Consider the following 18,757-nt stretch of genomic DNA (forward strand, 5'->3'; position numbering starts at 1 on the left):
CCCGACTCTGGACGGAGTCCTTGGCTGGGAGGGAAACATATGTATGGTTATAGTTTTGGAGATATTTTTTTCCCTGTAAATCATCTGTTATGTACTGTTATTTTAATTTTTTTTATTCTTAACATGTGATTTGTAAACATTTGAATGTATTCCTCTTAGTGGGGACCTGTACTGGTCTGGGTGAGACTTTTAGGTGATCTCAAACTAAGTACTTTGATAGTGTGCTCTTGGAATCTACATCTGTTTCCTATTTGAATCAATTCCCCTTTGTCTTACCTTTTCTTGGGTGCTTTAATTGTAATTCTTGAACCTTTTTACAATCCCATTTTCTTCCTTTTTACTGGCGCTGATATGACCTTAATGTGTTGCAACCGCCGTAAAACCCTTTAAAAAACAAACAAAAAACAAACATGTTTTTATGTTTTTTTTATGTTTTTAAGTGTTTTACGGCGCTTGCAACACATTAAGGTCATATCAGCGCCAGTAAAAAGGAAGAAAATGGGATAGTAAAACGTTCTACAATTACAATTAAAGCATCCAAGAAAAAGTAAGACAAAGGGGAACTGGGAACAAATAGGGATCAGATGTAGATTCCAAGAGTATACCACCAATGTACTTAGTTTGAGATCACCTATGTCTCATCCGGACACAAGAACAAAATCCAATAAAGAGGAACACACTCAAATGCTTACATTATACATTCAAAATAAATATAATAATACATAACAGAGAGATGATTTACAAGGAAAAAATATCATCTCCCAAAACAATAATGCATTTGATTGTTTCCCCCTCAGCCAGGACTACGACGAGGGCCAGGACAAAACCCAAGTAATCTCATTCCGAGACAAAGACAGAAAGCTTGTTGGATAAGATATAAGGGGATAGAAGACACAGCATGTACCTCCCTGCCCACTATGGGAGGTCAGGATCCCCAGCCAGAAAATGTGACACTGTTGTAGAGTTCATTTTTCCGATCAATATTATTATTATGCATTTGTTGCTTTTCTGTTTGAGTAAGAAAAAAAACAAACCATTTTTGTGCTTGGTGGGTGTGAATTTATTTGTGAAAATTCTGAAAATGGATGGTAAGGAAAGGGTTAATGAATTACAGTGTATGTGAGAAATCATGATAAAATAATAATAATATTCAACAACTCGTCAACAAAATTATATTTACGTCTTCATTGCTTGGAACAGTTCATAACATTCACACATTCTCAGTTACATGAATTATGTGTAATGTAAATGATGCTGCTCAAGCTCGAAGAAATAAATAATGATGTGAAATTGAATGTAAGCTTCAATTTAAAATACGAAAACAGATAAAATGGACGTTTTGGGTTTCCCCTTTATCAAAAGGGGAATCCCGAAACGTTCATTTTATCTTGTTTTTGTATATTCAATTGAAGCTTACAGTAAATTTCACATTGTTATTTAATTTAATGAATTATACGAGAAATCATGATAAAATAATAATATATTCAACTCGTCAACAAAATTATAGGGATTCTCGCTATCCGAGACAAAAACGGTAAAATCTTCATCTCGTCTTCAAGCAAAACATTAGCGAGTTAACGAATGGGTCTCCAAATCTCCAACGAACGACGTGGAAGAAAAGAAGATATGTCCTCAGAGTTTTAGGACAGATCGTTTTCTTCCACGTCTTTCGTTGATCTCTGTTGGTTGGGAACATGATCGTTAAATCTCTAATATCACACATTTGTCCCGACTCCATCCGGGGCAGCTTGATCTTCTCCGTCTGGTGATGGCATGTCCACAACAACAGTTGAAGATGCTGCAGTGTCTGTAGTTGCTGCTACTGCTGCTGCTGTTGTTGTCGTTGTCAATATAGGACTGTGTGGAGTTGTCGTCGGTTGCTGAAGCAATGGCGTAGACTCGTCTGCTTGGGGAGTGGGGTTTGGTTTGGAGCCTGGGGGGGGGGGGGGGGGGGGGGGGGAGAGAAAATTGGGTGATGGTCAATGGTTTTGAAAATGAGCAAAACTGGGAACAAATATTTATTATCACCGTATCATCGTCATCATCATCATCATCATCATCATCGTCGTCGTCGTCGTCATCGTCAGTATCAGTATTATCATTATCGTCGTCGCCGCCGCAAAAGTTGTATTAGCCATCAAAAATATTCTTTAGTCTGAATTGCCTCTCCAGCAGTAGAAATTTAAATGCCAATGTAACTTTTCCTGGCATCTATAACTAATTAAAGATTTGTTTCAATTCTTTCATGCCTTGTTTAATATCTTAAACGTTTCTTTGTTGTTGCCCCTCCCCCTCCCTCCCACCACCAAGTCCTCACTAACTCACCCCCTTTGTTGTCACCGTTGCTATGACCACTGTTATTCTCCTCGTTACGGTCGCTAAGAAGACTGACGCTCAAACAAGTTGACGGAAATAGAACGGCAGACGACGTGCCATCATTGGCTATTTCCACGACCGGATGTTCCGTCCCGTCGTGCCTCGTCGTGCTGACACTGCCGCTGCTCGACTCCTCTCTTGACCTCAAATCAACACAGAACTGGTAGGTCAGAATAAAGATGGCCGACAACAGGATACTGTGGGGATGGAAACGAAATATAATATGTAATGATATTGATAATAAATATAGATATTGTAGTTTCCAGTCAGAAGATATTGTGATTGATATGCGAGGAACGGATATAGGCTGGAAGACTATAATTGAAGAGAAAAAATAACAACAGCAACAACAATCATCATCGTCGTCGTCATCATCGTCAGCATATCATCATCATCATCATCATCACCATCATCATCGTCAATATTATTATTATTATTATTATCATTATATTTATTATTATTATATTCATCATCATCATCATCATCATCATCATCATCATCATCATTATTATTATTATTATTATTATTATTATTATTTATTATTATTATTATTATCATTATTATTATTATTATTATTATCATTATTATTATTATTAATAATAATATCAACATCAACAATCATTATTATCATTATCTTTATCATTATCATTATTATCTTTTATTATAATTGACTATAATAATAATTATTATCGTCAATATCATCATCATCATCATCATCATCATCGTCGTCATCATCGGCGTCATCCTCTTACTAATCAAAAAGAAAAAAGAGTGAAACCCCCTACTAGAAGAAACAGCCGATGTAGGGGCCAAAACTCCAATGGTTTTCCGTGACGTTGTGAGTGGCTTTGGACCAGAGGGTAAGGCAGACAACTCCAAATGAAGCTGATGGTATAAATTAACATTGAAACAAAAGAATTTTAAAATAAAAGTACACTTTATGATTGGTTCGTAGACTGTTGTAAGATAACCCATACAATGACATTGATAACAAACATTGAAGAAAATTAGTTCCAGTCGACAAAAAAATAATAATAAATAGTAGTAGTAATAATAATAACAATAATAATAATAATAATAATAATAATAATAATAATAATAATAATAATAATAATAATAATAATAATAATAAAATAATAAAATAAAACAATAAAATAAAACAATAATAACTAATAATAATAATAATAATAATAATAATAATAATAATAATAATAATAATAATAATAATAATAATAATAATAATAATAATAATAATAAGGTCAGATTTATTCTGAAAGTGCATGCTTTATAAACATTTGCAAGTTATTTCATTGCGTTAATTTGTTGAGCTTTTATATAGCGCAATATCAATTAAACGTGCTCAAATCGGTTTACAAGAGGTCCCTGACCAACAGCAACACGTAAGACGAGACACGTAGGCGAATACATTTTTTTTCGGACAGAAACAACGCTGTTAACGACCAGGTACTCATTTTACACCTGAGTACGGTGAGAGATGTGAGTAAAGAACCTTCTCCGAGGACTCACTCAACTATGCGCCGAACGACGTTCACTCGAACCCAGGACCTTCCGATCCGAAAGCCAGTGTCGTACCACTAGACCACATAGCCGTAACAGGTTCAATCCAAGCGTTTCCAAGATTCCAGAAAGACAAGGAAGGTTAGAAACGGGGCGATCATTCTTTAAGCTCTTCTTATCCAAATCTTTTTTTTTTATCTCTCTCCTTAGCGGCCATTTTCCGGATTTTCCCCAAAACTTCACACCCAACCTATACAAAAATAGATTTATTTCACTCAAACACAAAATCTGTTAGTTTTTGCTATACATATTATTATTTTTGCTAACGAGCTCTTCAACACAGTGTTAAATATACTTTAACTATAGCAAACATTTTTGTTCAAATTTTATGATGTACAAAAGAAATTAGAGTGAGATAAAATGTTGGCTGCATCGTAACGAATGTGACGATTTTCTAATGGGTGGTAAGGAGGGAGTTAAAGAGGAGAGGGGGGGGGGGGGGGGTTGACATGAACAACTTTGTAAATGTCTGTTTCCTCGCTCTAGAGGGAATTCTGATCATCGGAGATAAATGAAATAAAGAAGGACTCACTGGCAACAAGGGTGGCGACAGACAAGTACACGGGTGACCGTAATCTCTTCACTGTGATCCTGTGTGCGGCATGGGCACAGAAGGCTGTGGCCACGGCCCCGAACACTTGGATGTATATGGCCAACTCCGACAGGTCTGAAACGGTGATGGAATTGGAATGATGATGATGATGGTGGTGGTGGTGGTGATGGTGGTGATGGTGGTGGTGGTGGTGATGATGATGATGATGGTGGTGGTGGTGGTGATGGTGGGTGGTGGTGGTGGTGGTGGTTGGTGGTGGTGGTGGTGGTGGTGGGTGATGTATGTGGTGTGGGTGTGGTGGTGGTGTGTGGTGGTGGTGGTGGTGTGGTGTGTGTGGTGGGTGGTGGTGGTGTGGGTGGTGGTGGTGAGTGGTGGGGTGGTGGTGAGTGGTGGTGGTGTGGTGGTGGTGTGGTGTGGTGGTGGTGGGTGGTGGTGGTGTGGGGGTGTGGTGGTGGTGGTGGTGTGGTGGTGGTGGTGGTGGTGGTGGTGGTGGTGTGTGGGTGGTGGTGGTGGTGGTGGTGTGGTGGTGATGGTGGTGGTGGTGGTGATGGTGGTGGTGGTGGTGGTGGTGGTGGTGTGATGAGATGATGATGGTGGTGGTGGTGGTGGTGTGGTGTGTGGTGGTGGTGGTGTGGTGGTGGTGGTGGTGGTGGGGGGTGTGGTGGTGATGATGATGTGATGATGATGTGGTGTGGTGTGTGGTGGTGGTGGGGTGGTGGTGGTGGTGGGTGGTGGTGGTGGTGGTGATGATGATGGATGATGATGTGGGGTGGTGGTGGTGGTGGTGGTGGTGGTGTGTGATGTGATGATGATGATGATGATGATGGTGGTGGTGGTGGATGGTGGTGTGGTGGTGGTGTGGTGGTGGTGGTGTGTGGTGACCGTGAATCTCTTGACTGTGATCGTGTGGTGCGGATGGGCACATGAAGGTGTGGAGGCCAAACTTGGATGTATATGGATGAGGTTGAAGTGATGATGTGAATGTGGTGGGGTGGTGGTGGTGGGTGGATGGTGGTGTGTGGTGGGGTGTGTGGTGGTGGTGGTGGTGGTGTGGTGATGGATGAGTGGTGGTGGTGGTGGTGGTGGTGGTGGGGGTTTGGGGTGGTGGTGTGGTGGTGGTGATGATGTGATGAGTGGTGGTGGTGGTGGTGGTGGTGGTGATAGATGTTGGGTGTGATGGTGGTGGTGGTGGTGGTGGTGGTGTGATGTGTGATGATGATGGTGGGGGGTGGTGGTGGTGGTGGTGGTGGTGGGGTGGGTGGTGGTGGTGTGTGGTGGTGATGATGATGGTGGTGGTGGTGGTGGTGATGGTGGTGAGTGGTGGTGGTGGTGGTGATGGTGGTGGTGGTGGTGGTGATGATGGTGGTGGTGATGGTGGTGGTGGTGGTGGTGGTGTGATGATGTGATGATGATGATGGTGGTGGTGGTGGTGGTGGTGGTGGTGGTGATGATGATGATGATGATGGTGGTGGTGGTGGTGGTGGTGGTGGTGGTGGTGGTGGTGGTGGTGATGATGATGATGATGATGATGATGGTGGTGGTGGTGGTGGTGGTGGTGGTGGTGGTGGTGGTGGTGGTGGTGTGATGTGTGATGGTGTGGTGGTGGTGGTGGTGGTGGTGATGATGATGATGATATGGTGGTGGTGGTGGTGGTGGTGGTGGTGGTGGTGTGGTGGTGGTGATGATGATGATGATGATGATGATGGTGGTGGTGGTGGTGTGGTGGTGATGGTGGTGGTGGTGGTGGTGGATGGTGTGGTGGTGGTGGTGGTGGTGATGATGATGATGATGATGGTGTGGTGGTGGTGGTGGTGTGATGATGATGATGATGGAGTGTGATGGTGGTGTGGGGTGGTGGTGGTGGTGGGGGTGGTGGTGGTGGGTGGTGGTGGTGATGATGATGATGATGATGATGATGATGATGATGATGGTGGTGGTGTGGTGGTGGTGGTGATGATGATGATGATGATGTGTGTGGTGGTGGTGGTGGGTGGTTGTGTGGTGGTGGTGGTGGTGATGATGATGATGATGGTGGTGGTGGTGGTGGTGGTGGTGGTGGTGGTGGTGGTGGTGATGATGATGATGATGATGATGGTGGTGGTGGTGGTGGTGGTGATGATGATGATGATGATGATGATGATGATGATGATGATGATGATGATGATGATGATGATGAGAGGACGAGGAGAATGGGAAGCGAAGGAGGAGAAAAATAAACTTAACTACGTCTGAACCCATGACTTTTTGCATGTGAATATGTGACCACTCGCCTCAAACGGTATTAATTCGGGTTGGTTAAGATGTTGAAAATTGAATTTATAGCCAGACATATCAGACTTGGGTTGAGTTTATAATACATGATTTATGGAGGAGAATGGCAACGATATTTTAGGGTGCTGATGCCAACAATTTATATTTTTGACCAGTTTTAACATTAAATACGGCTTTTAACTCAATCCTAGAGATTTTTGCTACTTTTCAAAATTTGATTTTTTTTTTTTAATGAGCATGTACATATAGTTTTATTCAACTATCATTAACATGTAAAAACTAAAAACATTAGCTTTGATACCACGCTTATAATTTATCTCAGAAATATATAATAAGTAGGCATGGAATAAAAGTTACCCGGGTAAGCTACGGATATAGTCGGTGTTAGGGTTGAGTGAGTTAAGCATATGGTTCGTTCCTACATAATACCGTTTTCAGACGATGGGTTACATTTTACAATCAACAGCTCTTCAGATAATCTACCATTCTCTTTCTTTTCTTATGTAATATTAATAGTAAAACGTAATACTATATAAAAGTCACTTACCAATATGGCCGGAGTCATCTTGGTAATATACACTATTGTCTTTACTACTCCCGGCAGTCACATTTATCTTCTGGCCTTTCTTCTTCGTCATTCTCGAATCGTCTTCCGTATCATCATCATCATCATCATCACCAACCTTATCACCGTCAATTCTTTCCCACATCCTTTGCCACAATTTTTGGCCATGTCCATAACGTCCCTCACCAAATCGGCGATCTTTGCTAGTTTTATTCAGCACTTCTTCCTTCGACATGAAACTCCTCTCACCGCCCGCTAGAACAGACGATATGATGCGTCCCATTGTCTCGGTGATTCCCTTTCCATATTCGACGTCTAGAATATCGTAGAGAATCCTCCAAAGCGACATTGAAATTCTATGGTTTTTTGGTCGATTACTTTCGGGTCGATTACTTTTGGGTCGATTACTTTCGGATCGATTACTTTCTCGTCTTTGTTGTTTTCGAAGTCCACGCTTTTCTAGTCGTTGTTTCTCTTCTGAAACTTTTTGTTCACCGGTTCCCCGTTTCCGGTTTAGATGTGACGCTTTATCTCGTATACCCTTGACTGTTTCCGTCTCTGGATTGTGGCTTTTATCTCCTTTCAATTTACCGTAGTTGTTTTTACCGGAACTGACTTTATCACCATAGTAACCATAGCTATTTTCTACGTCATCTCCATCATTTTCAAAACTATCATACCCGTTAAAATCAAGAATATTTTCATCTGCAATTTCGTCAGTTCCGTTCCGCAATTTCTTATCTTTTCCCCCGTCGAATTCATTAGGCAAATCTGTAAACAAAATGTATTTTGGATTGCTGGAACTTTCCGAAGAGGTTTCTTTTCCTTGACCCGAGCCACGTTCTAAAGTCCCTTCACCATTTTCTTTATCGTTGATGTTGTGGGAATTATTTACGAAATGACCCGGCACAAAATGGTTTCCTTTACTGACTTGTTTTGTAACATCAGTAGAAACCGGGTTAATTTTTTCTAATTCCATTTTCACGTGCGATTCATTCTGGTTGTCTTGGTTTCTAAAATTTGATGATCCGTTGGTGTTTTGTTCTAATTTCGAATTTTCAATAATGTCTTTGTCAATTGAATCATCAGATTGATCCAAAAAGATTCCTTCATGAAGGCTGTTACCAAAACCTCTAGGTTTGGATAAACTACGATATCTCTTTTCGTGGTGAATTCCATTTTTCATAAGATCTTGTAAAAATTTATCCACGAATTTGTTCGATCGATAAGGAAGTTCCTTCTCCAATCGACACTTAACGAATATTTTTGTGTCCACAACATCGAAAGTGAAATATGCCTTATTCATGTTTCCATTACTTGGCCTTTTGACGTCATTAGTTTTTGTCTGGCTTTTCCCCTTCAGTTTCGAATCTTTTAGTTCCAATGATTTTGGCGTCGTTTGAACTGTTGAAGTCGTCTTATGAACAACTGAGTGAACTTCAACGTCCCCTGGTTCTTCCATTTTCTCCTGCTTTCGATTTGTCAAAGGCAAATGTCTGTTCATAATTTGAATACGGTTGTGTTGAATGTCGTTAGAGTTCTTCGCGTATTTATCTGTTGCTGTTGAATTTGTATCATCGATGTTACCGCTTGTGACATTTTCCATTTTCTTTGTAACCCTACTTGTGGTGGTAGGGGTGGGGGTAGTGGATGGGTCGTTGAAAATAATAATATTGTTATCCGCGTTTCTTGTTTCATTGTTAAAGTCCTTGTTTGTTGTGACGTTAGAGTTGATGACGGTGATCTCGTGATTATTCTGTATCGTAGAAGCGATGTCGTTAGAGACAGTGCTGGTGACAATTGCAGCATTTTTCTTGTTTCTTCCCCCATTCCCATTTGTATGGCCGTCAGGATGATCGTGTACACATAGATACAGGTTACAGCGATACAAGACCAGTCTCTTTTCTTTATCTTTGACACCGGGTTTGACCACCTCTAAGTGGTAAGCGCTTTCAATAAGCAAATTGTCTAAATTATCATCTTTTTCAGCATCTGCATCGTCATCAATATCAAACTTACTATCGCCATTATTGTCATCATCATCATCGTCGTCGTCGTTATCGTTGACATCGTTTTCGTCATTGTCGTTTTGAACGATCTCATCAAACTTGCGGATTTGCTTTGACGCTAGACTTATATTTGATGACTTTGTCGTCATCAATGACGTCATTTGGTCACGTGTTGCCCCTATTGTTGATTTTTTAGTTGGTTTTATTGATGTGAATGATTCAGCTATTTTTTCCACTAATTTCGTTTCGGTTTCTGTTTTCGACGATTTTCTTTTCCCTCTTTTTCCCATTGAATATCCAGCCACAATTTTCCCATCCTTGAATCCTGCAATCACGGATTCCGCATTCCCATCCATGTTGTCATCATGGCTTCTACCACCATGCACATCACTTTTCAAGAAACCTATTCTCGAGTCGACTTTGTCCGAGTCATGGAGTTTCAGATTTTTACTCATAGAAACTGCACTTCCGGTCAATATCTCACTATCATCATTTCCCTCAGAATCATTGGTGGTATTATTCTCATTATTTTCCAAACTTTTAGAAATCAATTTCGAAAAGTGGGTGTCTCTAATATAGCGTTCACTTTGATAAGCGTTCTGAGCATTGTTTTTATGATTCACTGCTGGCGTGACTAATGAGAGAGCACGGAGTTCCTTCGAATCTTTGCCATCAGCTAAATAGTTTTCTCGTCCTTTTGTGACATTTGTAAATGTATCAAGGAATTCCTCTGTAACTTTTTCTTCAACGTCACTCAAAAAGTCTATGTCCGATTTAACTAAATCAAAAAGACTTCCAACATTGACGTCATCGGTCATGGGGAAGTAAGGATTAGGTATGACAGTTGGGTATCCAGTGGTGGTTGTGATGATTTTTAACTGATCGTCGTTAACATCTTGAATGTCAGGAAATACAGCGTCTGTTTTTGATGTGTTTTTAGATGTATTGACACGTTTTAAATCTTCCCTAAAGGAGTCTTTTCTTTTGATGTTCCTGGAATTAATTTTTATCATTTTGTCATTTTTAGATTCCGGTAGAAGATTAACCAAATTGCCAGCTTCGTCAACGTCACTATTTCTGCCAGAACTTAAGCTTTTTTCATTCAATTTGTTTGTCAATAATTCGCTGTGTTTTGATATATTATCTGTCTTAACGTCAGCGACAGTGGCAGTGTTGGAAATCTCGCCAATCTCTAATTCCTCATCGAGCTGTTTAAGGTGAGAATATAATTTCATGCCAGTTTTGACCCCATCGTCACGATACGGTGCTCTGGTCCTGGTTGGGAAATTTGATTCAAGTTCAAGGTCATGTTCTCGATACACAAAATGATAACGAGGGTGGTTGGCGTAGTCTGAATCAAACCGGAAAGGATTGTCTGCGCATGCGAATTTGTGGAACGTTTTGTCACTTCTATCCGGGGATTTGTAGACAGCGGTGGTGGTCTGAAGTTTGTTCCGCCAGGGTCTGTTGTAGGAAATGTCCAGGAAGGCAAACAGTGTGAACCCTTGAAAGGCAATGGAAACGAGGTAGCCGATGACAAACAGGTAGCCGATGCTGATGGGTGGGGGAGAGGGCGGATAATAATAATGATGATAATGATGATGATGATGATGATGATGATGATGATGATGATGATGATGATCATCATCATCATCATCATGAGCAGAATGGACGCACATTAACATTATTATAGAAAAAGGACATGAAACAAACAATACCGAGCCATTTTGGAACTACATAAAAAGCAAGAAAAACGATTCCATAGGTGTAGCCCCATTGAAAGAAAATGAAACCCTGTACATTAAGGGGAAGGATAAAGCAACGATCCCTTGGATCAATTTAAATCTGTCTTTACCCTCCATGATCCACACGATACAACCACCCCACCGACATCACAGAGGTGTGACCAATCTCTTTCTAATATCAACATAAACATCTCAGGAGTTGAAAAGCTGCTGAAAAACGTCGAGTCATCTAAGGCGTCAGGTCCAGATAACATCCCCAACACAGTACTAAAGGAGTGTGCTGAAAGTTTGGCCCCCTCGTTATGCATAATTTTCCAAAAATCGGTCGACACCGGGATGCTCCCTAATGACTGGCTGAAGGCAAACATCGCACCTGTATTTAAAAAAGGCAACAAAAATAAAGCAGAGAACTACCGTCCAATCTCTCTGGCGTCTGTAATATCCAAACTATTAGAGCATATAATCTGTAAGAACATGATGAACCACTTTGAGAACAATGACATCCTAACTGACCTGAACCACGGGTTTCGCAAAGGATATCGTTGTGAAAGCCAACTCCTAATAACTGTAAACGACCTGTTGAGACTCCAGAATGCCAACACTCAGGCAGACATCGGCATCCTCGACTTTTCCAAAGCATTTGATACTGTGCCCCACCAAAAACTCATGCAGAAACTAGAAAATTACGGAATTCGTGGCTCTCTACACATATGGCTTTGTAATTTCCTCACAAAACGTACCATGAAAGTAGTCCTAGACGGCACGTCATCGGATGAATGTCCAGTCATATTAGGAGTACCACAGGGAACGGTGCTAGGACCCATACTATTTCTGTGTTTCATTTTCATCAATGATCTACCTCTACGAGTAAAATCTCAGATTAGGTTATTCGCCGATGACTGTCTAATATACCGACCAATAAAATCTGCAAACGATCAAAAATTGCTACAAGAGGACTTGAATAGTCTCGAACAGTGGGCTAATGATTGGGGAATGAAATTTAACGCAAACGAATGATACATCCTCAGCACAGCTAAAAAGTACAATGAGACCTACAAGTTAAACAACACCGTCCTGAAACAAGTCGATGATAACTCATCTTGGCAAAGGACTTGAAAAGGGGGAAACACATTAACAAAATAACCCAAAAGGCAAGCTGCACCCTCGCGTTTCTCCGCCAAAATCTTAGCCACGCCCCAACGTCATGCAAACAAAACGTCTACCTCGCACTTGTGAGATCACAATTGGAATACGGAGCAGTTGTTTGGGACCCCTACCTAAAAGAGGATATTCAAAAACTTGAGAGAGTCCAGAGACAAGCAGAACCCCAGGATGCATGACAAAAATGTTAGAAGAAAGAATCCTCATCAGCCTCCAACAAAGAAGAAAAGAAACCCGTCTGTCATTCATGTTCAAGATTATAACAGATCAAATACCATCAATAAAGGCAGACTCCTTTTTCACGCCACGACCAAACAAAAGAAAAATCCGAGCACTCACTTTTGCCAACCACATAACCGAAAACCCCATTGAGAGATACGCCACAAACAATTCGAACTGCTTCAAAATCCCACGCACAGACAAGAACACAAAGCTTCAGAAATTCTTCCTTCATTAGAACTATCTCGGAGTGGAATGGACTGGATGAACTGGTCATCATGGCACCACACCTAAACGATTTAAAGGCCCGACTGACATGGGCCCGCGCCCAATGAGGACGCCGCTGAAATACAACCAGACCATTGGTTTCTTCAGCGCCAACCATACAGATACAGATACATATCAATCATAATAAAATTGTGGGGCCTGTCGTCTCGTGATATGACGCTAATATATAGACACATATGTAACCCAGTGTGTGTCAATCCGTTTGTAATGTAAGTGGTGGACACATTTGGCATTTCTCCCCAAAGTTCTCAGAAAGTAACCTTTACTCACATTCTCTCACTGCACTCGGGTGTAAGATGAGTACATGGCAAAAGCGAAAAAAAACCCAACCCGTTTTAATAGCGCCTAACAGGCGTCATGTCTCGTTCTACATGAGTGTTTCAGTTGTCATAGGATCCCATTGTAAAGCGTATTTAGCACATTGAGCGGATGTTGCGCTAAATTATGTTTGTTTTTTGTTTATAATGGCAGGTATTTTATAGTTTCACAGCACTTTTGTTTTATTGCTTAATCTTTTAGCGGTTATGGAATTTAACTTAGTTGCAATGTCCAATAAATACTTGGAAGGACTTCCGTAGATTCACATCACCTAAAGAGATTTTTTTTTAAATTATCGGGGGGGGGGGGGGGGGGGGGGGGCTCTAAATGAGTCTAATTGTCAAAAACCACAATATCTCAATGACAACAAAACATAGGGGTTTGAAGACCTATGTATGGTCAGTATTATTATATGGCTTCGAAAGCTGGACAATTACAGAAGACATTAGAAAGAAACTGGAGGCAGCAGAAATGTGGTTTCTTAGAAGGATGTTAAGAATCTCATGGACAGAGAAGAAAACTAATGAAGTATTAGAGCAAGCTGAAACTAAAAGGTTATTAATCCGTACAATAAGAAAAAGACAAATGCAATTTTTAGGGCACCTAAATCGACATAAATGTATTGAACATCTTGCTCTCACAGGAAAGATAGAAGGTAAAAAGAGTAAAGGTAGACCCCCCCCCCCCCCCAAACCTCTTTCAACCCTAACAGGAGATACCATAACTTGATGAAACTTAATGTTTGCCGTCACATGCAATATCGAAACTGATGTAATACACAATAAGTAATAATGGCGTCTGCCGGAGTCGTAAACGACAACCGATTCAGTCAATTGTTTTTGAAATAAGAAAAATCCCATAACTTATAAAAATGAAAATTATCTTAAATAGTAATATTTGGGAGGACTTCCGTAGTTTCACAGCACTTTTATTATATTAATTTTTTTAGCCATTATGGATTTTCATTTAGTTGCAATCTCCAAAATCTCCGGGTTAGAGTGGTTCAAGTGTGGAGCAGTCTACCAGAGAAAGTTGTCAGTGCTAATTCACTTAACTCATTCAAGAACAGACTGGATAGCTATTGGAAAAACCAAGAAATCTTTTATGATGACAAGGCTAGCATCACATTCTGTCTTCACGGTAATCTGCAACTGGAAGAAACAAAGATGACACCCGAGTCCAGCGAAGAGGATCATTGAGAACCTGTGCTGGAAATCATCTCTAAGTATCTCTAAGTAAAACATGGCGTCTCCCCCAGATAATGGCAAAATATATCCCCTCTTTAGGCGCGATGTGAAACCACGGAAGTCCTTCCTAGAGGGGGCATGATAGAACTTGACAAGATGACAAGTGGTAAATATGACCAAGACATGACAGAATTTATCAAATGGAGGAAAGACTTCACAATAAGAAAAGACATCAGATGTAACAAAAAGAAATTACATACACACAAAGACCAAGATTGGATGCGAGAAAACGCAGTTTTACCGTGAGAACAACGAAAATATGGAACAGTTTACCAGATTCTGTTGTGAACGCAAAAACCCTAAATAGCTTCAAGAGCAGACTAGACAAATTTTGGTCTGACCAAAATGTTTTGTACAATTATAAAAAAATGCGCTTTAGATTGTAAAACCGGAAGAAACTTAAATTACAAAGACGATGAAGAAACAGTCTGGCGAAGAAGACTAAATGTGCTCAAAGCGCTTTATAAGGGGTCCTGACAAACAGCAACACGTAACACGTAGAACAAGACATGACGCCTGTTAGGCGATATTACAATTTTTTTTCCGATAGAGACAACACTGTTAACGACCAGGTGCTCATTTTACACCTGAGTACGGTGAGAGAATGTGAGTAAAGAGCATTTTACAAGGACTCAACTATGTGCCGAGCGAGGCTAAACCCAGGGCCTTCCGATCCGAAAACGAGTGTCATACCACAAGGCCACATAGCCGTTGTAGACATGATTGCCGATGTCTTCAAATAATGTTGTTCTTGCCAAATATTAATTATGATCAAACGGTAGCGTACCTCTTCGGTAACCAAATTGGTCTAAAGGTTGAATGCAAAAATCGAGTAAGTTTTGTTCTTCTTCTCGCTTGTGTTTGTTCGTTATATTTCCGGATGGCAATGCTGTGAGCTTCTTAGCCAAGTGCATACTATCTATAAGGATAGGACTTTACTTTACTTTACTTTACTGTTAAAGCTGTCGTCAGGCTTGTCGCCCATCAGCCGGTTGTTACTGTCTTCAGTGCTTATTTGTTCTTTTCCGTTGTTTTCATGCTGTGCTGGAAACAATCCATAAGTATTTCTTTAGATATTAATATTTTTTTTTTAAAACCCAAAAAACCAACTCACATTTTCATGGCTCGGGCCATTTTGGACGGATGTTCAGTGAAAAGAATATTATAGAAGAATGTCTAAGTAGCAATTCCTTGGTCTGGTCAAAGTCAAATCACTGAATAGAGGGCGACGTGTTGAATAATGGGTTGTAGTTGTAATATCAACATTCAATGTGCACAAATTATAGAATGGAATTGCCGCGTCTTCGTCTTCACCTTATCAAACAAGTTGATCATTCACAAAGGTCGTTGTCTTCTTTCCCCCTGTGAGTAGAAGCGCACGGACATGCAATGAGTATGGGACTCCAAATTTCATTGTCGATATTGAAGTTAAAAAAGATATGGCTGAAAAACGATAGTGTGTGTATGTGTGTGTTCAATGATGACGTGTTGTCAATTTGTAATGTGTAGTTTTCAACGACCCTTTATAAATAGTATGCGCTTGGCTAAGCAGCTTACAACATTGCCATCCAGAAGTATAACGGACCAACACACAAAACTGTGTGTAACCATGAACGTTTATAGTCAGGGTAATACAGTTTAGTGAGAAATACTCATAAACATGGATGGAAATTTTTTATTTTTTTAAATCACAAAGACTTGAGTGACGTCAACTTCATTCTATCAATAGTCGGTCTTAACGGAGGCCACGGTCTTACAGTCTTTTAGACAGAGGCTTGTTTTAAAACGTGTATAGATAGAATGCGCTTGGCCAAGGAGTTCACAACATTGCCATCCGGAAGTATAACAGGCCAACACACAAAACTATGTGTAACCATGAACTTTTATAGTCAAGTTAATACAGTTTTAGTGAGAATCACTCACAAACGCGGATGGCAAAATATAATAACAAAGGCTTGAGTGACGTCATCTTCGTTCTATCTATAGATCGTATGCAGGCCTTTGTTATTGTTTTTGCCATCCGCGTTTGTGAGTTGTTCTCACTAAACTGTATTAACCAGACTATAAAAGTTCATGGTTACACAGAGTTTGTGTGTTGGTCCGTTATACTTCCGGATGGCAATGTTGTGAACTCCTTGGCCAAGCGCATTCTATCTATATAGCGTGTGCGAGTTCTGACGCGTTCTCAATAATTATTAAACGCCAGCCCTAATAATAAAATCTCCTGATGACTGTAGGCCTCAGACGATGTGTTGATGTGCTCCGATGTTGTTTGTTTATGTGTAACGTGTGAACACAGTCTCATCACAATTCAGTCACGTGCCAATAATAATGTGTAACATAATTTGGAAACCAACTGTGCTCGCTTCAAGACACTCACAATGATGAATTGCTTGAAAATACACAAACATTAATATTATGTAATAGATAGTATGCAGATGACGTCACTCGGGTCTTTGTTATTGTTTTTTTTTGCCATCCGCGTTTATGAGTAATTCTCACTAAACCGTATTAACCAAACAATTAACGTTCATGGATACACACAGTTTTGTGTGTTGGTCCGTTATACTTCCGGATGGCAATGTTATGAGCTTCTTAGCGAAGCGCATACTATATGTAAATAATAAAATGAGCTTTTATATAGCGCAATATCCACTAAACGAGCTCAAAGCGCTTTACAAGGGTCCCTGGCCAACAGCAACACTTAACATTTAGGACGGGATATACGCCTGCTACGCGATAATATTACAATTTTCAGACAGACAACGGTGTTAACGGTCAGGTACTCATTTTACACCTGAGTGCAGTGAGAGAATGTGAGTAAAGAGTATTTTCCAAGGACTCAACTATGCGCTGAGCGAGGCTGAGGTTTGAACCCAGGACCTTCGGATATTAACATTGATACTGAACTCTGAGAAAACTTGTATGAATGATTTTGCCCAGAAAACTTGGTTCTTCTAATTTTGATCGCCGAACATGACTCTCCTGTCAAAAAATTCTAAAGCCTGGGACTTCCTTCAAGTACCAGGTTTGAGAGTTTTTGACAAGAGATAGCCATTTTAATCCATCGATAGTAGTAGTAGTAGTAGTAGTATCGTTCGGCTACACTTCTAAGTCCAAGGTATCAATCCAGGTTCGGAAGTCATCATCACATTTGTTGATGGTTTCAAATCCCCCTTCAAGTTTTGTCTCTGGGCAATCTTAGTACGAGGTGGTTTGCATCTTGCGGTGCTTGGTTGCACTTTGGTCATGTTGGTGATTCTTGGAGCCCCCATTTGTGCATGTTGGCAGCTGTTCTTGTATGTTTTGACCATAGTCTATTTGCAGCTACCCAGAATCCATCGATATTTGAAGGATAAGTTTTCTGACCAAATTAACGTTCTCTCTGGAAGGTGACGTCCAATCAAGGGACGCTACTCTTCCGCTTATCTCATTCCCTATGGGCACTTGGTCATGGCTACCTTTCCTTCATGCCACACTTCAGAATCAGTCATCCACAGGATGTGGGCCGGAAACAACATTTGAATTTGACACAACGATAAGATGAATTCCCAACATGACGATACCAAATAATATATAGATAGTTCGAAGATGCCGTCACTCAGGTCTTTGTTATTGTTTTTTGCCATCCGCGTTTATGAGTAATGCTCATTGAACTGTTTAAACCCGACTATAAACTTTCATGGATACACACAGTTTTGTGTGTTGGTCCGTTATACTTCCGGATGGCAATGTTATGAGCTTCTTAGCCAAGCGCATACTATCTATAGACGGAACGAAATTTACGGCACTCAGCTCTTTGTTATTGTTTTTAATCGGCTATTTTTATTGGAGTAATTCTCACTAAATTGTATTAAATCAGACACTACACGTTCAAGGTTACACATAGATTTGTGTGTTGATACGTTATAGATATAATGCGCTTGGCCAAGAAACTCACAACATTGCCATCCGGAAGTATAACGGACCAACACACAAAACGATGTGAAACCTTGAACGTTTATAGTCTGGATAATACAGTTTAGTGAGATTTACTCATAAACATGGATGGCAAAAAAAAAAAAATTAATTAAAAAAATAACAAAGACATGAGTGACGTCAACATCGTTCTATCTATACATTCGACTGTTTCCATCTCAGCCAGGACAAAACCCAAGTAATCTCATTCCAAGACAAAGACAGAAAGCAAGTTGGAAAACAGATATCGGGGGATAGAAGACACAGTGAGTACCTCCCTGCCCACTATGGGAGGTCAGGAACCCCACCCAGATATAGGGTGATAGAAGACACAGTACGTACCCCCTGCCCACTATGGGAGGTCAGGAACCCCACCCAGATATAGGGTGATAGAAGACACAGTGAGTACCTCCCTGCCACTATGGGAGGTCAGGAACCCCACCCAGATATCAGGGGATAGAAGTCACAGT

The 18,757-nt window shown here is 40.5% G+C and overlaps 1 protein-coding gene across 1 annotated transcript; it reads right to left on the minus strand.

The window, feature by feature from the left end:
• Positions 1-1,036: 1,036 nt before the first annotated feature.
• Positions 1,037-15,791, minus strand: LOC144980315 (uncharacterized). The gene is made up of 6 exons (XM_078927972.1): positions 15,445-15,791; positions 7,326-10,906; positions 4,487-4,621; positions 3,162-3,261; positions 2,326-2,573; positions 1,037-1,933 (listed from the first exon to the last, which is right to left on the minus strand). Exons 1-6 carry the CDS (start codon positions 15,462-15,464, stop codon positions 1,716-1,718), a joined length of 4,302 nt encoding a protein of 1,433 aa, XP_078784098.1. The 5' UTR covers positions 15,465-15,791; the 3' UTR covers positions 1,037-1,715.
• Between the last annotated feature and the right edge of the window lie 2,966 nt (positions 15,792-18,757).

This window comes from Berghia stephanieae, chromosome 9 (genome assembly GCF_034508935.2).
Source record: "Berghia stephanieae isolate SIO BIC M18660-M18661 chromosome 9, UCSD_Bste_1.3, whole genome shotgun sequence".
Taxonomy (NCBI): domain Eukaryota; kingdom Metazoa; phylum Mollusca; class Gastropoda; order Nudibranchia; family Aeolidiidae; genus Berghia; species Berghia stephanieae.